Here is a 16,231-nt window from a genome sequence, read left to right as displayed (position 1 = left end):
GTCATCGCAAAGCACCGAGCTGATCTCCCTGTGCTATGCTGCTGCTTCCCACTAGCTATCTGTTTTACATTCGGTAGTGTATATATATCGATGCTACTCTCACTTCGCCCCAGCTTCCCCCTCCCACTCCATGTCCTCAAGTCCATTCTCTATGTCTACATCTTTATTCCTGCCCTGCAACGAGGTTTATCAGTACCTTTTTTTTTTTTTAGATTCCATATATATGTGTAAGCATACGGTATTTGTTTTTCTCTTTCTGACTTACTTCACTCTGTATGACAGACTCTAGGTCCATCCACCTCACTACAAATAGCTCATTTTCATTCCTTTTTATGGCTGAGTAATATTCCATTGGCATTCTTCACAGAATTAGAACAAAACATTTTACAATTCATATAGAAACACAAAAGACCCCGAAGAGCCAAAGCAATCTTGAGAAAGAAAAATGGAGTTGGAGGAATCAGGCTCCCCAACTTCAAACTATACCACAAAGCTACAGTAATCAAGACAGTATGGTACTGGCACAAAAACAGAAATATAGATCAATGGTACAGGATAGAATGCCCAGAGATAAACCCACACACATATTTATGACATCTAATTTACGGCACCTAATTTACGACAAAGGAGGCAAGAACATACAATGGAGAAAAGACAGCCTCTTCAATAAGTGGTGCTGGGAAGTGCAGTCTTTATTGCAGGTGCCAAGCAAGGAGTCCAGGTGGCTAGTGCTCAAAACACCTGAACTCCCCAAAGGGTTTCAGCAAAGCATCTTTAAAGGCCAGGTGAGGGAGGAGCATCCCAGGGTAGGTGATCAGCTTGTGCACAGTTCTGTGATTGGTTGATGGTAGTAACAGGGTGGTGTCACAGGTTTAACATTATCGTCCTTAGGTGCCAGCAGGTCTGGAAGCTATGTGCTCATGGTCATCAAGCAGTTAATTTCTTCCATTTGGTGGGGGTTTTAACATCTGTAAAACGACCCAGGAAGTGTGCATCACATGCTGTTATCTAGGTACTTCAGCCAGGAGCTAAAGCAGAGGATGTGGGGGAGAGGTTTGTCCTGGGAAGGCCCCATAGGGTCCTGCTCAGTTAGACTTTGAGTTTTGAAATTATGCACCAGGAACGGCCTTGCTTGTGCTGTCAGAGAACTCCACCATCCTCACTCCCACACTCATGGTGCCCATTCGGTTACACTCAAGGCTAACACTTAGCTGTGCCTGCTTCATGCCTGGTGCTGGCATATCCCTCCTTACTCATTGCATCAACCCTGCAAGGTCAGTGGTGGCATTTCCCATTTTATAAGTGAGGACACTGGAGTTCAAGGAGGCGGAGAGCCTGCCAGGCTCTGTGAGTTCATGTGTGTCTGTGAAGCTCGGATCTGAGCCTGGGCCTGCCTGGCTTGAAAGCACATGTTCTCTCCAGCCGGCTGTGTCTGTGAGGTTATTTAAAGGCCCTGTGGACCCTCGGCCATGGGCTCGTGTCCTGCAGACGAGCACCTGTTTCCTTGGCTTGGGATCTTCTGTCCAGTGGAGTCTGTTTCCCAAGATGGCCTCTGACTCTGGCTGTGATTTTTTTCTGGCAATTTCTTGAGGCCACACGAATCTGTTTCGTGTGGAGTATTTCCAGGGAACCTTTGAGATGCAGTATTCCTGCATGAATTTAGTATTACCTTTTAATCAGACCACTGGGCTTCCAGCCTGATGGCTTGGTTTTGAGTCCTCGTTCTAACACTCACTGGTTTTGTGACCATGACCCAGCATTTCACTTTGAATCTCAGTTTCCCCAGATGTAAAACAGAAGAAATTTGCCTGTGTTAACTCAGTTGAGCCCCACAATAACCCCATGAAATATGTGCTGATGACCTCATTGGATAGATGGGAAAAGTGAGGCACCAGAGTTTGCATGAGTTGCTCAAGGTTTACGTGCACTAGGGAAGGGGTCCCACGGGGGATTTGACCCAGGCGTCCAGGCAGGCTCTCGAGCTGTGCACTTAACCGCTTACCCTGCTGCCCACAGCTGTGGGGATAGATGTGCATGTGTCTGTAAGCCAGTGAATAACTGTGAGAAAGTGAAACCTGATGGTTGTTTTGACTCATCTTTTTTCTCCTGCTCCTTTTTTTTTCTTCTTCGTTCAGCATCATTGCAAAAAGGCAGTATTACCATTTGTCTGTATTGAAATGTTCCTTTTATTCTTGTCGAGGAAAAGAATTTGAGCTTCTCTGCCTTAAACTTCACGGCACACTTATACAGTAGTTTTTTTCTCCCGATGTTTAACCACTTTTATCACCATTTGCGCTTTCCTGTCTCTCATGTTTCTGGGTCCTTGTTCCTGTGTTCTAGGTAGCCGTGGGAGACATCGTGAAGGTCGTCAACGGGCAGTGTCTTCCCGCAGATGTGGTCCTGCTGTCCTCCAGGTCAGGTGGCTCGTGGCATGGTTTTGAAATCGGTGTTGAGAACAATGGAGTGTTATCTAGTGCCTGCAGAAGCCTCCAGCTACCTTCCCTGCACCCTCTGCATCGCCACCCTCTCCCCCACCTTTTCTTCCTTTACTCCTTTGCATTTTTTTGCCTTAACCCTGAGTTTTCTTTCTCCCATTCATTTCTTTGTACTTTTTTTCTGAAGTCTTTTTATATTTATTGATTCACTTTCATCTCATGGCTGTTCTGGGCTATTCCTCGTTTGTAGGGATACATTCCAGAGCAGTGGAGTGATTTGTTTGGTAGCATCCAGGTCACAGCGTGTCTGAAACTTCAGGAACAGCTCTGATGGGTCCAGCCAGCAGCCTTCTCCGCAGGATCCAATGCCTCCCCTTATAGTGGTTCAGAGTCCCACAGGCATTTCTCAGTGTGCACATGACTTGTAGATGGTCCATATTTTGCCCCCTTTCTGTCTAAGCACCATTGCCATGTTTTTTAGGTAATTTTGTGCTACAGAGGTTTCATCACCAAGTGGTGTAAACGATAGACAACACAGTCCTTGACTTTTCCTTGGATGATACGTAAAAGTATATATCAAAGAAGGAAAGCCAAAATCAGAATAAGAATAAACTTCTGTTTGAGCGCAAGATTAAATTAGATGATGCCAAGACTAAACCTCCCTGTACTGACGTGCTGCTGGGCATCAGATCTCACACCGCATGTGTTTGATTTGAGTGCAGACAGACTCTCTTTTATGGGATTGAATCACTTATTTTGTCAGATTTTAAGGCTTAGCACAAATTTTCTGCTTGAGATAAAAGGTTTGATAAAGGACCCCAGGCCTGTAGAGGGGGAAAGGCCCCATATACATGGGGCAGGATTCATGTTTGTCCCTATTGATTAGTAACAGAGAAACTCTCAGAATAGTAAAACGTTGATCACTTGAGATAGTTTGGGTTATGAGTTTTGGGTGTGATCCTCAGAAAAGCCAGCTTTGAATAAGGATTGCCTGAGCTGACATCAGATTTTCCTGGTTCCTTGGTGTTTGTCCCAAGTGGCCCGTTGAGCACATTACTCCATTTAATCTTCCCAACAGCCCTTGACAGCCTTACTTGGTACATGAAAAAACAAGGGCTACAGAGAGATCGTTGAACTCGCTGAGGCCACACGGCCAGGAAGGGCAGTGCCAGGAGATTGTAAGTGGCTGGTGGTCATAGAATCTGTTAAACCCTAACTATGCTATCTGGACCTGAACATCCAAAGTAGGAGTTATAGTATCTGCCATGCTTATGTTTAATCATGGCAGATGCTATGCTCTGTATCTATTCTTTGAGTTTTCTGTCCTTAAAATCAGTTGTTTTGATTAAAAAGTTGCCTGTTGACATAGTAAAAACTGCAGGGAAGAAAAACCCTGGCACGCCTATGCCTTGATTTCTCAGTTCCTCTGGCCGTAATCTCCTTCAGAAGATGTGCGTGCTGGCCTGGCCTGGCCTGGGCGGCTGTTTTGGTCAAGGGCAGGCCAGCCTCTGACTTTCAGGGTCACCTGAGCCCACTGGGCTGTCTTAGTTGGGACCTCTTGTTTCCCATCGCAGGCCTGTCCCCTTCCCATTCATCCTCTGTTATTTCTGTCCACTTGGAGTCGGGTGGCCGTTTTGTGGGGCTTGTGCGGGTAGATCATTGGAGAGACAGCTTTGTCTTGGCGCTGTGCCCTCCACACGTCTGTCTGTCTGTCCTGTCTGTCTCATCAGTCACTATTCCCGTGGCGGTCAGTTATGACACCACTTTGAAGGGCCGGTCAGCAGAGTTTCCATGGTTGAGGCTTTCTGAGCTGTGAATTGGTGGAAGGGGACCTTACTCGACTTTTTTTTTCTCTCCTTAGTGAACCTCAGGCAATGTGTTATGTTGAAACAGCCAATCTCGATGGGGAGACGAACCTTAAAATACGTCAGGTAAAAAGTCACCTTTTATGACTTGCATTGTTACGGGGCCCAGATGGCAACGGTGCTCCCCTCACATACCAGTCAGTGCTTTTTCTGGAGGAAAGGATTCAATGAAGCACGAAGTCAGGACTCCACCACTGTGCTGACACATCCATGCTCAAGTCATAATCAACATACCCAAACCCTTTACAGAAAGCACATTTCACTAGCTGTACCCTAACGTGGCCATAAACACAGAATAAAGTACCCCTTTAACATAGTGTGATATCTAGCACCCTGTAACTCTTCTTTAAAGAGAAAAAAATGTCTAAGTCAAATATCTAAGATAGAAAAGAAAGACATGTGGACAGAATCATCAAATGCAACTTGGTGCAGCAGAAAATTTGTGTCAAAATGAGTTATTAATTTAAACTTAAAATTGTTATTGTATATTGAATTCTTCCAAACCTTTTGTATTAGGTTGCTGTGGCCGAAGCTGCCTGTGAAGTCCATCCTGAGGGGCTGGTAGCTTGAGGACCCCACCCAACTATTCCATTTTGGTTGATTCATTATTTCCTTTTGATTAACAGTAGAGATGCTGAGTGTCATTCGTAAACCTGGGAGATTGTGTTCAGTTTCCTCTTTGGGTTCACGTTTCAGGGTGTGAGTCACACGGCTGACATGCAGGTGAGGGAGGTGCTGATGAAGTTGTCTGGGAGCATAGAGTGTGAAGGGCCCAATCGCCACCTCTACGATTTCACCGGAAACTTGAACTTGGATGGGAAAAGGTATCGCTTCATCTTGTCTTAGTGGATTTTATTTTAATTTATTTTTAATGTGGCTAAGGATTACAGGAGCTTTGGCAAATATCAGTTTGTTTTCTGGTTTCATAATATTTTAAAACAGATTTCTTCATGTTTGGCTTAGATATGGGAGACTGAGCTTTTCTGAAACACCATGTTAATCCATTTAAACCTTCCCTTAAATTTAAGGAAAAACCTGATTTTTGGCAAGAAAATATCCCGAGGGTCTGAAATGAGGTTCACAGAACTGGCCTGGTCTTTCTGTGTGTATTACTCGCCAGGGAGGAGAGTAGTTGGTTTTGGCTGCGTAAAATTGTCCAGAAAAGCAGAAGAGAGATGTCTGAAGTGTCTAAGAGCTGACAGTTATTAGAGAAACATCTTTTTTCCCTTTGCTTTCTTCTAAGTAGTCTGTGTTTTTAGCAAGTTGAATGAAAGGACCAGTTACCCCTCCTTCAGAACGTTCACTGCTCTGTTGTCTCTATTCTGTTGTCTTTGTCCTCCTGGCACTTATCATTTGAGTCATTTTTTGTCGTTACATTGGGGCACAGTTTCTCTCTTCTGCTTATCTTTAATCTGCATGCTTCTTACCACTGCTCCCCACCTTTATATTTTGAACAGACCCAAAGGGAAGGACCCGATCACGGGAATCAACCCACAATAACTCTGACAAGTCTAAGTGTGACACCCTTCTTGGTTTCATGTAGTACACAGGGCTGTTTTGTAGGCTCCCATTTTAAATTTCTAAATTATCACTCAAGACTTTTATTTAATCATTAAGTTAGCTTTGACAAATTTGATATTGTAGCTTTGTTTTTTTTTTTTTCTTAGAGTCTATAAACTGGCCTTCCCAAATGAATAAACTTCTGGTTATCTTAGTTTCCTTTTTGGATATTGAGTTTCATAAGAGAGTTATAAGAGACACAATTTCCTTTTAACATTTTATAGGAGGAAAAAAAACCTTTTTCTGTGTTGATGAATGGATGAGATAAACCGTGGGTAGATTAAGCCAGGGGTAACCTTTATGGCCCCCGTGTCCCAGTGAAATAGTCCAAATTTAACTAAAGGAAACATTTGATTTATTGTGGGTTTATGTTTAAGGGGAAAACTCATGCTCATTTTTTCGAAGTATCATTAAATATAAATGTTGTTTCTTATTTTTAGCCCTGTTGCCCTTGGGCCTGACCAGATCTTATTAAGAGGTACACAGCTTAGAAATACTCAGTGGGTCTTTGGCATAGTTGTTTATACTGGACACGACACCAAACTCATGCAGGTAAAACATTTCTATGCTGAAAAACAATGCTGATTTTAGTCGTTTTTTTCTGTTTTTTATGGAGTAGTGGGTAGAAAATGCAGATGTTGCATTTAGGAAGCTTAAGCTTTGTCTGTGAACCTAAATTTGGAAAGGAGGTTCTTTTATTTTGGTTCCTAGGTAGTTTCTCCTGAATTTCTGTTACTGTATCAAGTATTTGTTACCCCTTGCCTGAAATATCAACAGTCTTTGTTTACTGGATTTAATGGGACAGTCGGTCCTCACCTATTTTATCTTCCAACGCAAGGGGGGATTTGTTCTAACCTCTTTATTACTCTCTTTACTTCGCCTCCTCACCCCATTAATTAAGATTTTATAGGAAACTGTCTTCTTTAACTGAATTCTAGGCAATTGAAAATCAGTTATCTTTGAATTCATGTTTATTCTTCATGTCATTTACCAAAGAGAAAAAAATACTAAAATGATTTTGTTCTTTCTCCCTGTTAATTTTTAAAAATTATTATCTGTGACTTCATAGCCCACGTTTCTTTTATGACATATTTTGCCAGACAGCTTTGAAATCCCGCATAAACCAGTGTCCCTACATGTCACTTCTTACATTTCTTCAGTATCACTCGGCATCTTATCTTGCTAATGGTCGCTGTTAACGAGGATTGGTTTTTCAGCTTGTCTGCCCTTTGATGTAACTTCTAAAGCACAGATTTGGCAATATTTCTTGATTTAAAAGTGTTTCGTGGCCACCGTGCACCATATCTTGTGCCAGGCTGTGTGGGTACAGTAGTGAAAGGCACAGTCTTGCCCCTGGGAACCAGGCAGACTTGGGAGTGGTGGGGATTACAGAGTGGAGAGATGATTGTGTGATGCGTGTCATTACCGAGTGCTGGGGGTCCACATGGAAGGTCATCCAGCCCAGGTTTGGAGGTGTCAGTTGACCAGATACTAAGAAGCACATTTCAGATGTCAAGTTGAAGAAGGAAGGCTGTTGTGTTGGTTCACTCCTCAAGTGGTGTAGGAGGAGAGCGTTAACCATTGCTAGAACCGATGGAGTGATAGAGCCCAGTGTCCACACCAGCTGGGTAACGCAGTGCAGACGGGGCGGGTGGGGGGCTGGATGAGAAGGGCTGAGAGACTCACTGGAGTTGAAGAAGATTGTTGGAGTTGCTGCATGACAGGCCTCGGTGTGCAGGGGGCTTGGCTTTGATCTTCTGGGGTGGAGGGTTTGTGGGGCGGAGGGTTTGTGGAGCGGAGAGACCCAGGCTCGAACCGCAGGGGCAGGAAGCTGAAGCGGAGCTGTCGGAGGCGTTCGATGTTGAGGAGTGAAGGATGGAGGGACCACGGCATTTGATGACGATGGGATGCAGCCGGGCCGGCGTAGAGACGGATGCTGTAACAGGTGGCTCAAGTCTTTAGGGAGTGGGGGGGGAGGGGAGAGCTGGTGGACTTGCTGAGGCTTCAAAGAGGCAGAAGGTCGTGTAGCCAGATGGCAGGAATTTTACAAGGGGTTTTTTTAACACGGCGTTAGAGGCAGGAGGTGTCGGAAGTGTGACCGGCTCCCGAGCATCCGTTCGGCAGTGCTGTCTTCTGAAGCACACGAGTCTGCACGGAGCACCCCCGGCTGGGGGACCTCAGGGGAGGGGTGTCCTCGGGGGGCGGTGAGGCAGGAGCAGGAAGGAGGGGAGGGCCCAGGGCAGTCCTGGTCCTGGAGTGCGAGGCCCCACGTGCGGTGGGATGGTTACAGAGGAAGGTGTGTGTGTGTCTGTGTGTGTGTGTGTGTGTGTGTGTCTGTGCGTGTGCATGTGTGCGCGCTGATTAGGGTGTGCAAAGTGTCTTGGTTCTGAGCAGCTGTGTGCGAAGACTTTCTCTGGCTGAAGGCTGAGCGCCCTGCCGCCTAGCGAGTGACCTCAGACTCCCCCAGGCCGGCGCCCGCCGCTACCGCCTGACACTGGGAGCCCCGCTGGCCACAGATCACTTCTGTTTTTACAACGAAGTGACAGATCCCGAGGCGCTCGCTCAGATGCGGGCAGGGCCCCAAGACTAGTTTTCAGAGTGTGCCTTTTACAAATGTAACCACTCCCCAAGATTCCTTGTACCCTGGAGTTTTTTTTTTTTTCAGGGTACGATGCCGTTTCCCTAGATCATACGTTGGTAATACAGCTTTGCAGCTAAGGTGTAAGAGATAACGAAGTGATGCTTAAAAATAATTCCATCCTCCCTTCAGTGAGCAAGGTGTTCACTAAGTTACCTCGTGACGTTTGCATCCCGTGAGTGTGCTGGGTGCCTTCCTTGCACCTACATGTGAGAAACCTCTTTGAATGGCTTATTACATGTTGACTGCTCAAGTACAGAATAATCCAAAGCCCCAGAAACACCTGTGCTAGACTCGCTGTGCCTTTAGGGCTAAAACAACAAGTAACAATAAGAAGCTTTTGAAAGGAATATAATATAACACACATAGCTGGAAGCCATCCTGTTGGTGAAATAACACACATTGTCTCTACTTGTGCTACTTGACCACAGAGAGGAAACACAGTTGCTTTAGGGTTCTACTTTTTTGTTTTTTAAACTCTCACCTCAATGCCTTCTACTCTTCTACTTCAAAGTTCCCTCATTTCATGTTGAGTGTAGTTACATGCAGAAATATTTCAATGTCTGATGTTTCTGTTGGCTGATTTAATGGGAAAGAGAGATTATCACAGTAATTCCAGCAAACAGTGCCCCATGCATTGCTCCAAGAAATTCTCATGTATTAACTCATTGATTCCTCACAACGGCCCTATGAGGAAGATACTATTTTTGTTTTCGTTTTCTAGATGAGTACACTGAGGCATCTCTCAGTAAGTTAGCAAAGTTACATACCCAGTAAGAGAGAGCTGGGATTCCAACCCAGGCAGTCTGGCTCCCGAGTCCTTGTCTTAACTAGTAGTCTGATGACTGCTTTCTTAGAAGGGAATCAAATGTGTAAAAATTCAGGCCAGATTTAAGCTTTTTCAAAATCTGACATTTTGGTCTATTTCGAACTCCATTATTCAAAAGTAGTATTTTCGAAGGATTTTGGAGAAGAACTTATAATGCTAGTAGGAATTTGCCATTATAAGCTCATCACTGCAAGGTGGAATGCTCAGGAGCTGGGGGTGAGTAGCTAGAGCTTGGCTTTCCTAAGTGCATGGGCTGAAGCCTGAAGTGTTGGATTGTTGCTCTTGTATTGGATGAAACATAACTTTTCTTAATCCTATTAACTGGCCAGGATTCAACCACGGGGAAAGGTCAAAAGTCAGTAAACTCATGGAGTCATAGAAATAACGTTCATTGTAAATTTTTTTCTGCTTGTGCCTCCAACGAATGTTTATTAAAAATAAGATTAGCTTTTAAGAGATTGGGGTAGGCAGTCTTGAAACTGGTCTTCTGGCTCTTGCCGTGAGGCCAAAGGTGATGTGTCGACCCCATCGACCTTGAGATGATATTTGATTGATAAGTTGTCCTTTACTGATGGATTTCTATTTAGATTCTAGAGGAATATTTTTAAAAGTCTTTAAAGGACAGATAATTCAGGGACTTAAAGTGAAGTGGGAAAAAGAGTATATGCAAAGGAAATGCTGCCATGCTGTTTAGATACTTACAGGGCTGCAAAATCGCCAGCATTGGAAGTCCCCGACTCCCCACCCCCGCAGAAAGCCATGGTCATGGTCGCAGCAATCCTGGGTTTGGGGATAGAATTCAGATAAGTTTCAGCCACCTTGTGGTATGAGCTTCTCGATGGAATGTAGGAAAGAATTGCCGCTCATTTTCATCTCGATTTTGTTTTCATGTTGTGACTTTACTTGTATCATTATATTCAGAGACATGTTCATCCTAGCTCTGTTAGGGACCAGATGGGTTGGGAAGAGTAAGGGGAGAGTGCTAACTCAGGTCTGGCCCAAGGCACCATTTTTCACGGCCAGTCAGTGCCCTGCAAGTATTCAGATCGCCTGATCTTGCGTATCAGTATTGCCTGTAAAGGGACAAGGCTCGTGACTTGTGGACGGAGACTGTGGCCTGGAGCTCCCGCCATCTCCCCCGTCCACTCCTGGCTTCTGATCTAGTCCAGGGTCTGTCCTCCTCCAGGAAGGGGTTGTTACCATCTGCGGTGTTATGTGTTAGTTTCCTGTCGCTGCCACAACAAATCACACAAACGTAGTGGCTTAAAGCAACACGAAGCTCTTAGGTTACAGTTCTGTAGTTCAGAAGCCTTCTCTGGGTCTCACCCACATCATGATGTCAGCCAGGCAGCCTTCCTTTTTAGAACGTTCTAGGAGGTTCTAGAGGAGACTCCATTCCTTGCCTTTTCCAGCCTTCTAGAGGCTGCCCGAGTTCCTTGGTTTATGACCACCCCTCCTCTGTCTTCAGAACCTCAGTGCTGGATCTCTTTGGCCCTTTGTCTGTACTCATGTCTCCCTCTGACCGTAACTGGGAAAGGATCTCTTCTTTTTCTGCTTTTAAAGACCTATGTGATTAAATCGGGCCCTTTTGAATAATTCAAGTTAATCTCCCCAAGTCAAGGGCATTAATTTAATCACACCAGAAAAGCCCCTTTGCCGTATAAAGTAACATATTCATTGGTCCAGGTATTAGGACCTGGATGTCATTGAGGAGGGGAGTTATTCTGCCCACCACCACTGCCTTCAGAAATTTTTTTAATAAAATGACTTCAAGTGAATAACTGTCCAGGGCAAACAGTTCTATTGACTTTTCCACTGCTGAGGGGATATAGTTCCAAACCTGATGTGCAGTGGTCCTTGAATCTGGTTTTAATGAATCTTTCTGGACTCACTCCCGACACTGGCTTATTCTCTAGCTGGGCTGGTTTCCCCACCGGCAGTGAGAAAGCAGGCCATGAGCATTTACAGATGGCTGGGCTGTCTTTCCACTTTTGTTGTAGCTTCCTGCCCACATTCTGTTTGTGGTTTAGGACCCCGTTCAGATTTCTACTGGCCACCAGAGCTTTCCCGGCTCTTCTTGCTTGTTTCTTGTTCACAGTTTCCCAAATGAACTCTTCGTCCATCCGTTTATTTTGACACCTATTGTTCTATTTTGCATTATTGATGTGTGTGTGTTTGTGTATGTCTTTTCTCAAATTTTGACCTGCTGGGCTTAAAATAGCTCTTTGTTAATTATAGAGCTACGTTATTACTTTGAAGATTCTAGATTTTTGTGATGTGGAATCTTTGTTTCTCTTGAATTAGCAGCGGCCTGATTTCTTTTAAACTGGGCTTAAATGATTTGGAACCTGTATTCTAAGATCGTGAACGTAGCTAATTTTATGCTAACATGTAATTGTAAGAAGTAGAGACTGAATCATGCAGAGTTGAAATGTGCCCTTTTAAAATGATAGAATGTGTCTTCTGGGTTCTTCTTTATTTAAAACTAGCTGTTGATTCAGGAGCATAGCACACTTTTAAATCTCATTGGTTATTTGACAAAAAAAATAGTCTTTTACTTTTTATTTGTTGAATTTGGTTGACTTACCTCCTTTTCTCCCTACTCTTTGCCCCCAAGTTTGTTCTGTGACCCTTACTGGCTTTAAATGCTCTCGTGCAGAATTCCACCAAAGCACCTCTCAAGAGGTCGAATGTTGAGAAAGTAACTAATGTGCAGATCCTGGTACTGTTTGGCATCCTCCTGGTCATGGCCTTGGTGAGCTCGGTGGGAGCCCTGTACTGGAATGGGTCTCAAGGAGGAAAGAACTGGTACATCAAGAAGATGGGTAAGTGACGGACGGGCTCCTTCTTGAAGCTGACCATCCTTCCAAGTGTGATGTACGTGTGCGGGCTGTGCCCTCCTTCTCTGCCCTTTGGCTGTTGTAGACAATGCCCGCCCTTCAAGAACCTAAAGATGAGTCGCATGATGCAGTGAAGGTGGACACATTTGGGGATCATTTTATATTCAGATGATTTTTTTAAAATTTTATTTATTTTATTTATTTTATTTTTGGCTGCATTGGGTCTTCATTGCTGAGCGTGGGCTTTCTCTATTTACAGCGAGCGGGGGCTACTCTTCGTTGCGGTGCGCGGGCTTCTCATTGCGGTGGCTTCTCTTGTTGCGGAGCACGGGCTCTGAGCGCGCGGGCTTCAGTAGTTGTGGCTCGCGGGTTCTAGAGCACAGGCTCAGTAGTTGTGGCTCACGGGCTTAGTTGCTCCACGGCATGTGGGATCTTCCTGGACCAGGGCTCGAACCCACGTCCCCTGCATTGGCAGGCGGATTCTTAACCCCTGTGCCACCAGGGAAATCCCCTGTCCTTTTTTCTGCATCCTTTTTAGTTAGCTGCCCTCTCTCTATCCTCCAGGACTTGTCTGACGCCTCTGTTCTTCTGGGTGGCCTTCAGTGACTGGGCCTCCGCATCAAAACCCTCGTGCCTTGGTTTCCTCAGTGCCCTGTGAAGGCCTTGTTAGTCCGTGTACCCTGCTGCACGGTCACGTTGCGGGGATGCTTGCTTCCGCTCACTCCCCTGCCCCGCAGCCTCCTCTTGGAAGCCAGCTCTCTGTTGGAAGGAATTGTGGCATCACAGTCTCTGTATCCACAGTTCATGCCACAGAGTAGGTGCTCAGTAACTATTTTAACTTGAATCTCTAAATGTATACTTAAGCCAGTAAACTTTTTTGGGAACATCTTTCAGAAGAATTCAAACATCATAAAGTACAAGGAAACTGAACAGAGATTAAGCTATGCAGATATTTCGGTTTTCTTCCACAGACACGAGCTCAGACAATTTTGGATATAACTTGTTGACGTTCATCATCTTGTACAACAATCTGATTCCCATCAGTCTGCTGGTGACCCTCGAGGTTGTGAAGTACACACAAGCCCTCTTCATAAACTGGGTGAGTGTCACACCTGGCTGGAAGCTGAGGTGCTGGGGACGTGTCAGCTGCCGTTTCCTAATACCCTCTTGGAGCCTCAGTGATGGAATTGAGCTCCCAGAAAAGGAAGAACGTCGTTGATTTACGATTCAGTCTGGGAGTTTAACTGCCTAGAGAATGGGCAAGGCTGTCCCTGAGCCAGTGGTATCTGTGACTAGTCACCTAACGTCTTATCTTCTTGGGCTGTGAAATGGGCAGGGCAGGGGCTTTCAGGAGCATCAGTGGAAAAACAGAGCAGAATGTATAGCAGGTCCCTGTCTTCTGGTGAGGGGGGATGAAGTGGTGCCTGTCGTCTTCTGGTGAGGGGGGATGAAGTGGCTGCAGCTCTTCATGCTTTAAAGTCTCCTTAGTGCTGAAGTAACGTTCTCTTAGGTGTGTCTACTTAAGTGTCCCCTGTCTGTCAAAATTCATGGTGACAGTAAATTTGGATTCTATTGCAAGAGTCGAGGTGGAATTTTCAAGGAACTGCCGTGGCCATTAAGCACCAGACCTCAGCAGCCAGGATTTGGAGACCAGACACTTTGATGTGCATTTTTTATTTGAGCTTCACAACAATCCTGTGAATGAGGTATTAGCTAAACTCAGAAGTGTGAGTTAGTCTAGGTCAGGAGAGATGATCATCTTGAAGCCAAATCATCTAGATATAAATAAATACCATGTTTTCCTCTGTATCTCAGTGTTTCTCTACACTAATAGACACTGTATTTTCACCCCCAGATTAGAAGTTAACATTTATATTGAGTTATATGTTTTTAGTTTCTTCTTAATTTAAATGGGGAATCGATGGTACATAATTTCTGAAGTGCCCCCCCTTCTCTCTCTCAGGACACAGATATGTATTATCTAGGAAATGACACTCCTGCCATGGCCAGGACATCAAACCTTAATGAAGAGCTTGGGCAGGTGAGAGCCTCTTTGGGGACTTTGGGAACCGTGTATGAACACGGTGGCAGACAAATGTTGGAAGAACCATGGAGAGATTTTGCAAAAATAATTCTCCATGAAGGTGGTTTTGATGTCTAAAAGAGCTCTGTAGTACTTGGAGGTATTATTAAATACAAATGTTAATTGATTTTGAGTTACTTTTTGAGGCATGGGTACATCTTATCACCTGGAAGGTACCTGTGACAAATTTAGTGCAAAAAATACAGTACAACCTTACTTTGGACTCTTAAAATTGTTAGTCAGGGGCAAGTAAAGGGAAAATAATGGTTAAGATCCTCGGATATTGGGTAACCTTACAAAATATGTGAGGGCTGATTTGAAGGACATAAATCCATACAGTCTCTCGCGTGTTCCAGGTTTTATCTCTGGAATATTTCAGGGAACCGGTTTCTTTCCCACCATCACCCTTAAACCCCTACTGCCTTTACTGATGCATTATGTCTTCATCTTCTGTTGAAATCACCACAAGGAATACCTCTTTTGAATGCATTGCAATTACAGATTATAATTTCATCTTATAAATCTTATATGAACCTCCCAACAACCCCATGAGGTGAGTGCGATATATGTATCAGATGAAATTTACCTCCTATTTGAAGCCTTCTCCAGACTTCCAGGAAAGTTAATTTATCTCTCTTCAATGTTTCCATAACAATTTTTCCAAACATAAATACAGTAAAGTAAGAGGTGTGGTAGTAATACATGTCCGTTTCCATCCTGGGACTTTTGAGCCCATTCAGGGGTGTGGATGTGCCTGAGACACGGTCTTTGGTCGCCTCTGTCATTTTAGCACAAGGCTTAGTATAACTGTGTTCTCAGATGCCGTTGAACTGGACCTGGATGATTGAAGGATTCAACGTACTCAAGCACCCAGGATGAAATAGTTCATCCTAATTGGGAATAGGGAAAGTTTGCATGGGAGAGTTAGTTTTGAGTTGCAACTTAAAGGATAACTTAATGTTCAATAGACACAAGGATAGAAAATGCTAATAATTCCTTATTATAAAATTGTCATTTTAAAATATTTTGATATAATCTTTAAATTTTTAAAGAAAGAGGCAGAAAGAAATACTGCTTATTGAAAGGCTGATCCTACTGAGCTTTTTGTACCCCTAGACTTACTGCATATAAAACTTATATAAAAACTTATTATTTATAGTTAAAGCATTCATTACCCATAGTGTACTGATTTCATATTTCTAGGTACTATTTGACTTCTTTAGGATCATTAATAATCTTTCTTTACTTAAAGGGCGTTGAATTGCTTCAAAAATAATTCTCAGTGTATTTGCTTATATTGTATCAGTAAGAAAAAGTACAGTACACAATTCATGTTATTAATCTCTCTTCTACAAAACAGTGCAATGTGGCTTCCCTAGAACAGTTCTTGGGGATCACTGGAGTCTATCTCACATCCTGCCGCGATCATGACCCCTCTTTAGAAAATCCCTGAGAAACTGGAATCTTTCTTGGAGACAATTCTGTTGATTACTCCCTCTCACCAATCCATGATGTAATTTCCCAGAAAGTTACACATAGAATGATGTTACTTATCTTCTGGCCAAACCTTTTATTTCATAGACATGGAAATTGAGTCCAAGCAGGGTGAGGTGACTTTTCCTGAGCCCACATGGCTGGTTAGTATCCAGAGCCTGACCTGGACTCTCTTCCTTTGTGGTCCTGAGTCCTTTCTCCCCCTCCCCCTCACAGCATCCACCCGGGAGGACAGAACTCACACAGCACGCGTGCATTTGGGTTCATCTCTTTTGCAGTCAATCATGTCAAAATGGTTTGCTTATTAACCTCCACAGGAATTTCTCTTTTCACCTTTGTATATTGAGAGCTTAGTGTGTTAAATGTGTAAAACTTCGTGCCTTGGAAAGTTATATAATCTGTAGCAGTTCCAAGCTGCCTTCATGTAACCTCACTGTGATCGTGATGGAGAGGCTTCGTGTTTGTTCTGTGCTGTTTCAGGATATGC

The 16,231-nt window shown here is 44.1% G+C and overlaps 1 protein-coding gene across 1 annotated transcript in view; it reads left to right on the top strand.

Annotated features, from left to right (window-relative positions):
- LOC133076429 (phospholipid-transporting ATPase IB) overlaps positions 1-16,231 on the top strand; it is a 457,024-nt gene that overhangs the window by 35,858 nt on the left and 404,935 nt on the right. Inside the window, exons 6-12 of the mRNA XM_061170962.1 lie at positions 2,341-2,414; positions 4,297-4,366; positions 4,997-5,124; positions 6,301-6,412; positions 11,987-12,152; positions 13,139-13,266; positions 14,131-14,208. Coding sequence (XP_061026945.1) covers positions 2,341-2,414; positions 4,297-4,366; positions 4,997-5,124; positions 6,301-6,412; positions 11,987-12,152; positions 13,139-13,266; positions 14,131-14,208 — 756 coding nt within the window. The remainder of the gene's footprint in view (positions 1-2,340; positions 2,415-4,296; positions 4,367-4,996; positions 5,125-6,300; positions 6,413-11,986; positions 12,153-13,138; positions 13,267-14,130; positions 14,209-16,231) is intronic.

The sequence above is a fragment of the Eubalaena glacialis genome, chromosome 16 (assembly GCF_028564815.1).
Source record: "Eubalaena glacialis isolate mEubGla1 chromosome 16, mEubGla1.1.hap2.+ XY, whole genome shotgun sequence".
Classification (NCBI taxonomy): Eukaryota; Metazoa; Chordata; class Mammalia; order Artiodactyla; family Balaenidae; genus Eubalaena; species Eubalaena glacialis.
The sequence above is the reverse complement of the archived record's forward strand: the minus strand, read 5'-3'. Positions and strand labels throughout refer to the sequence as shown.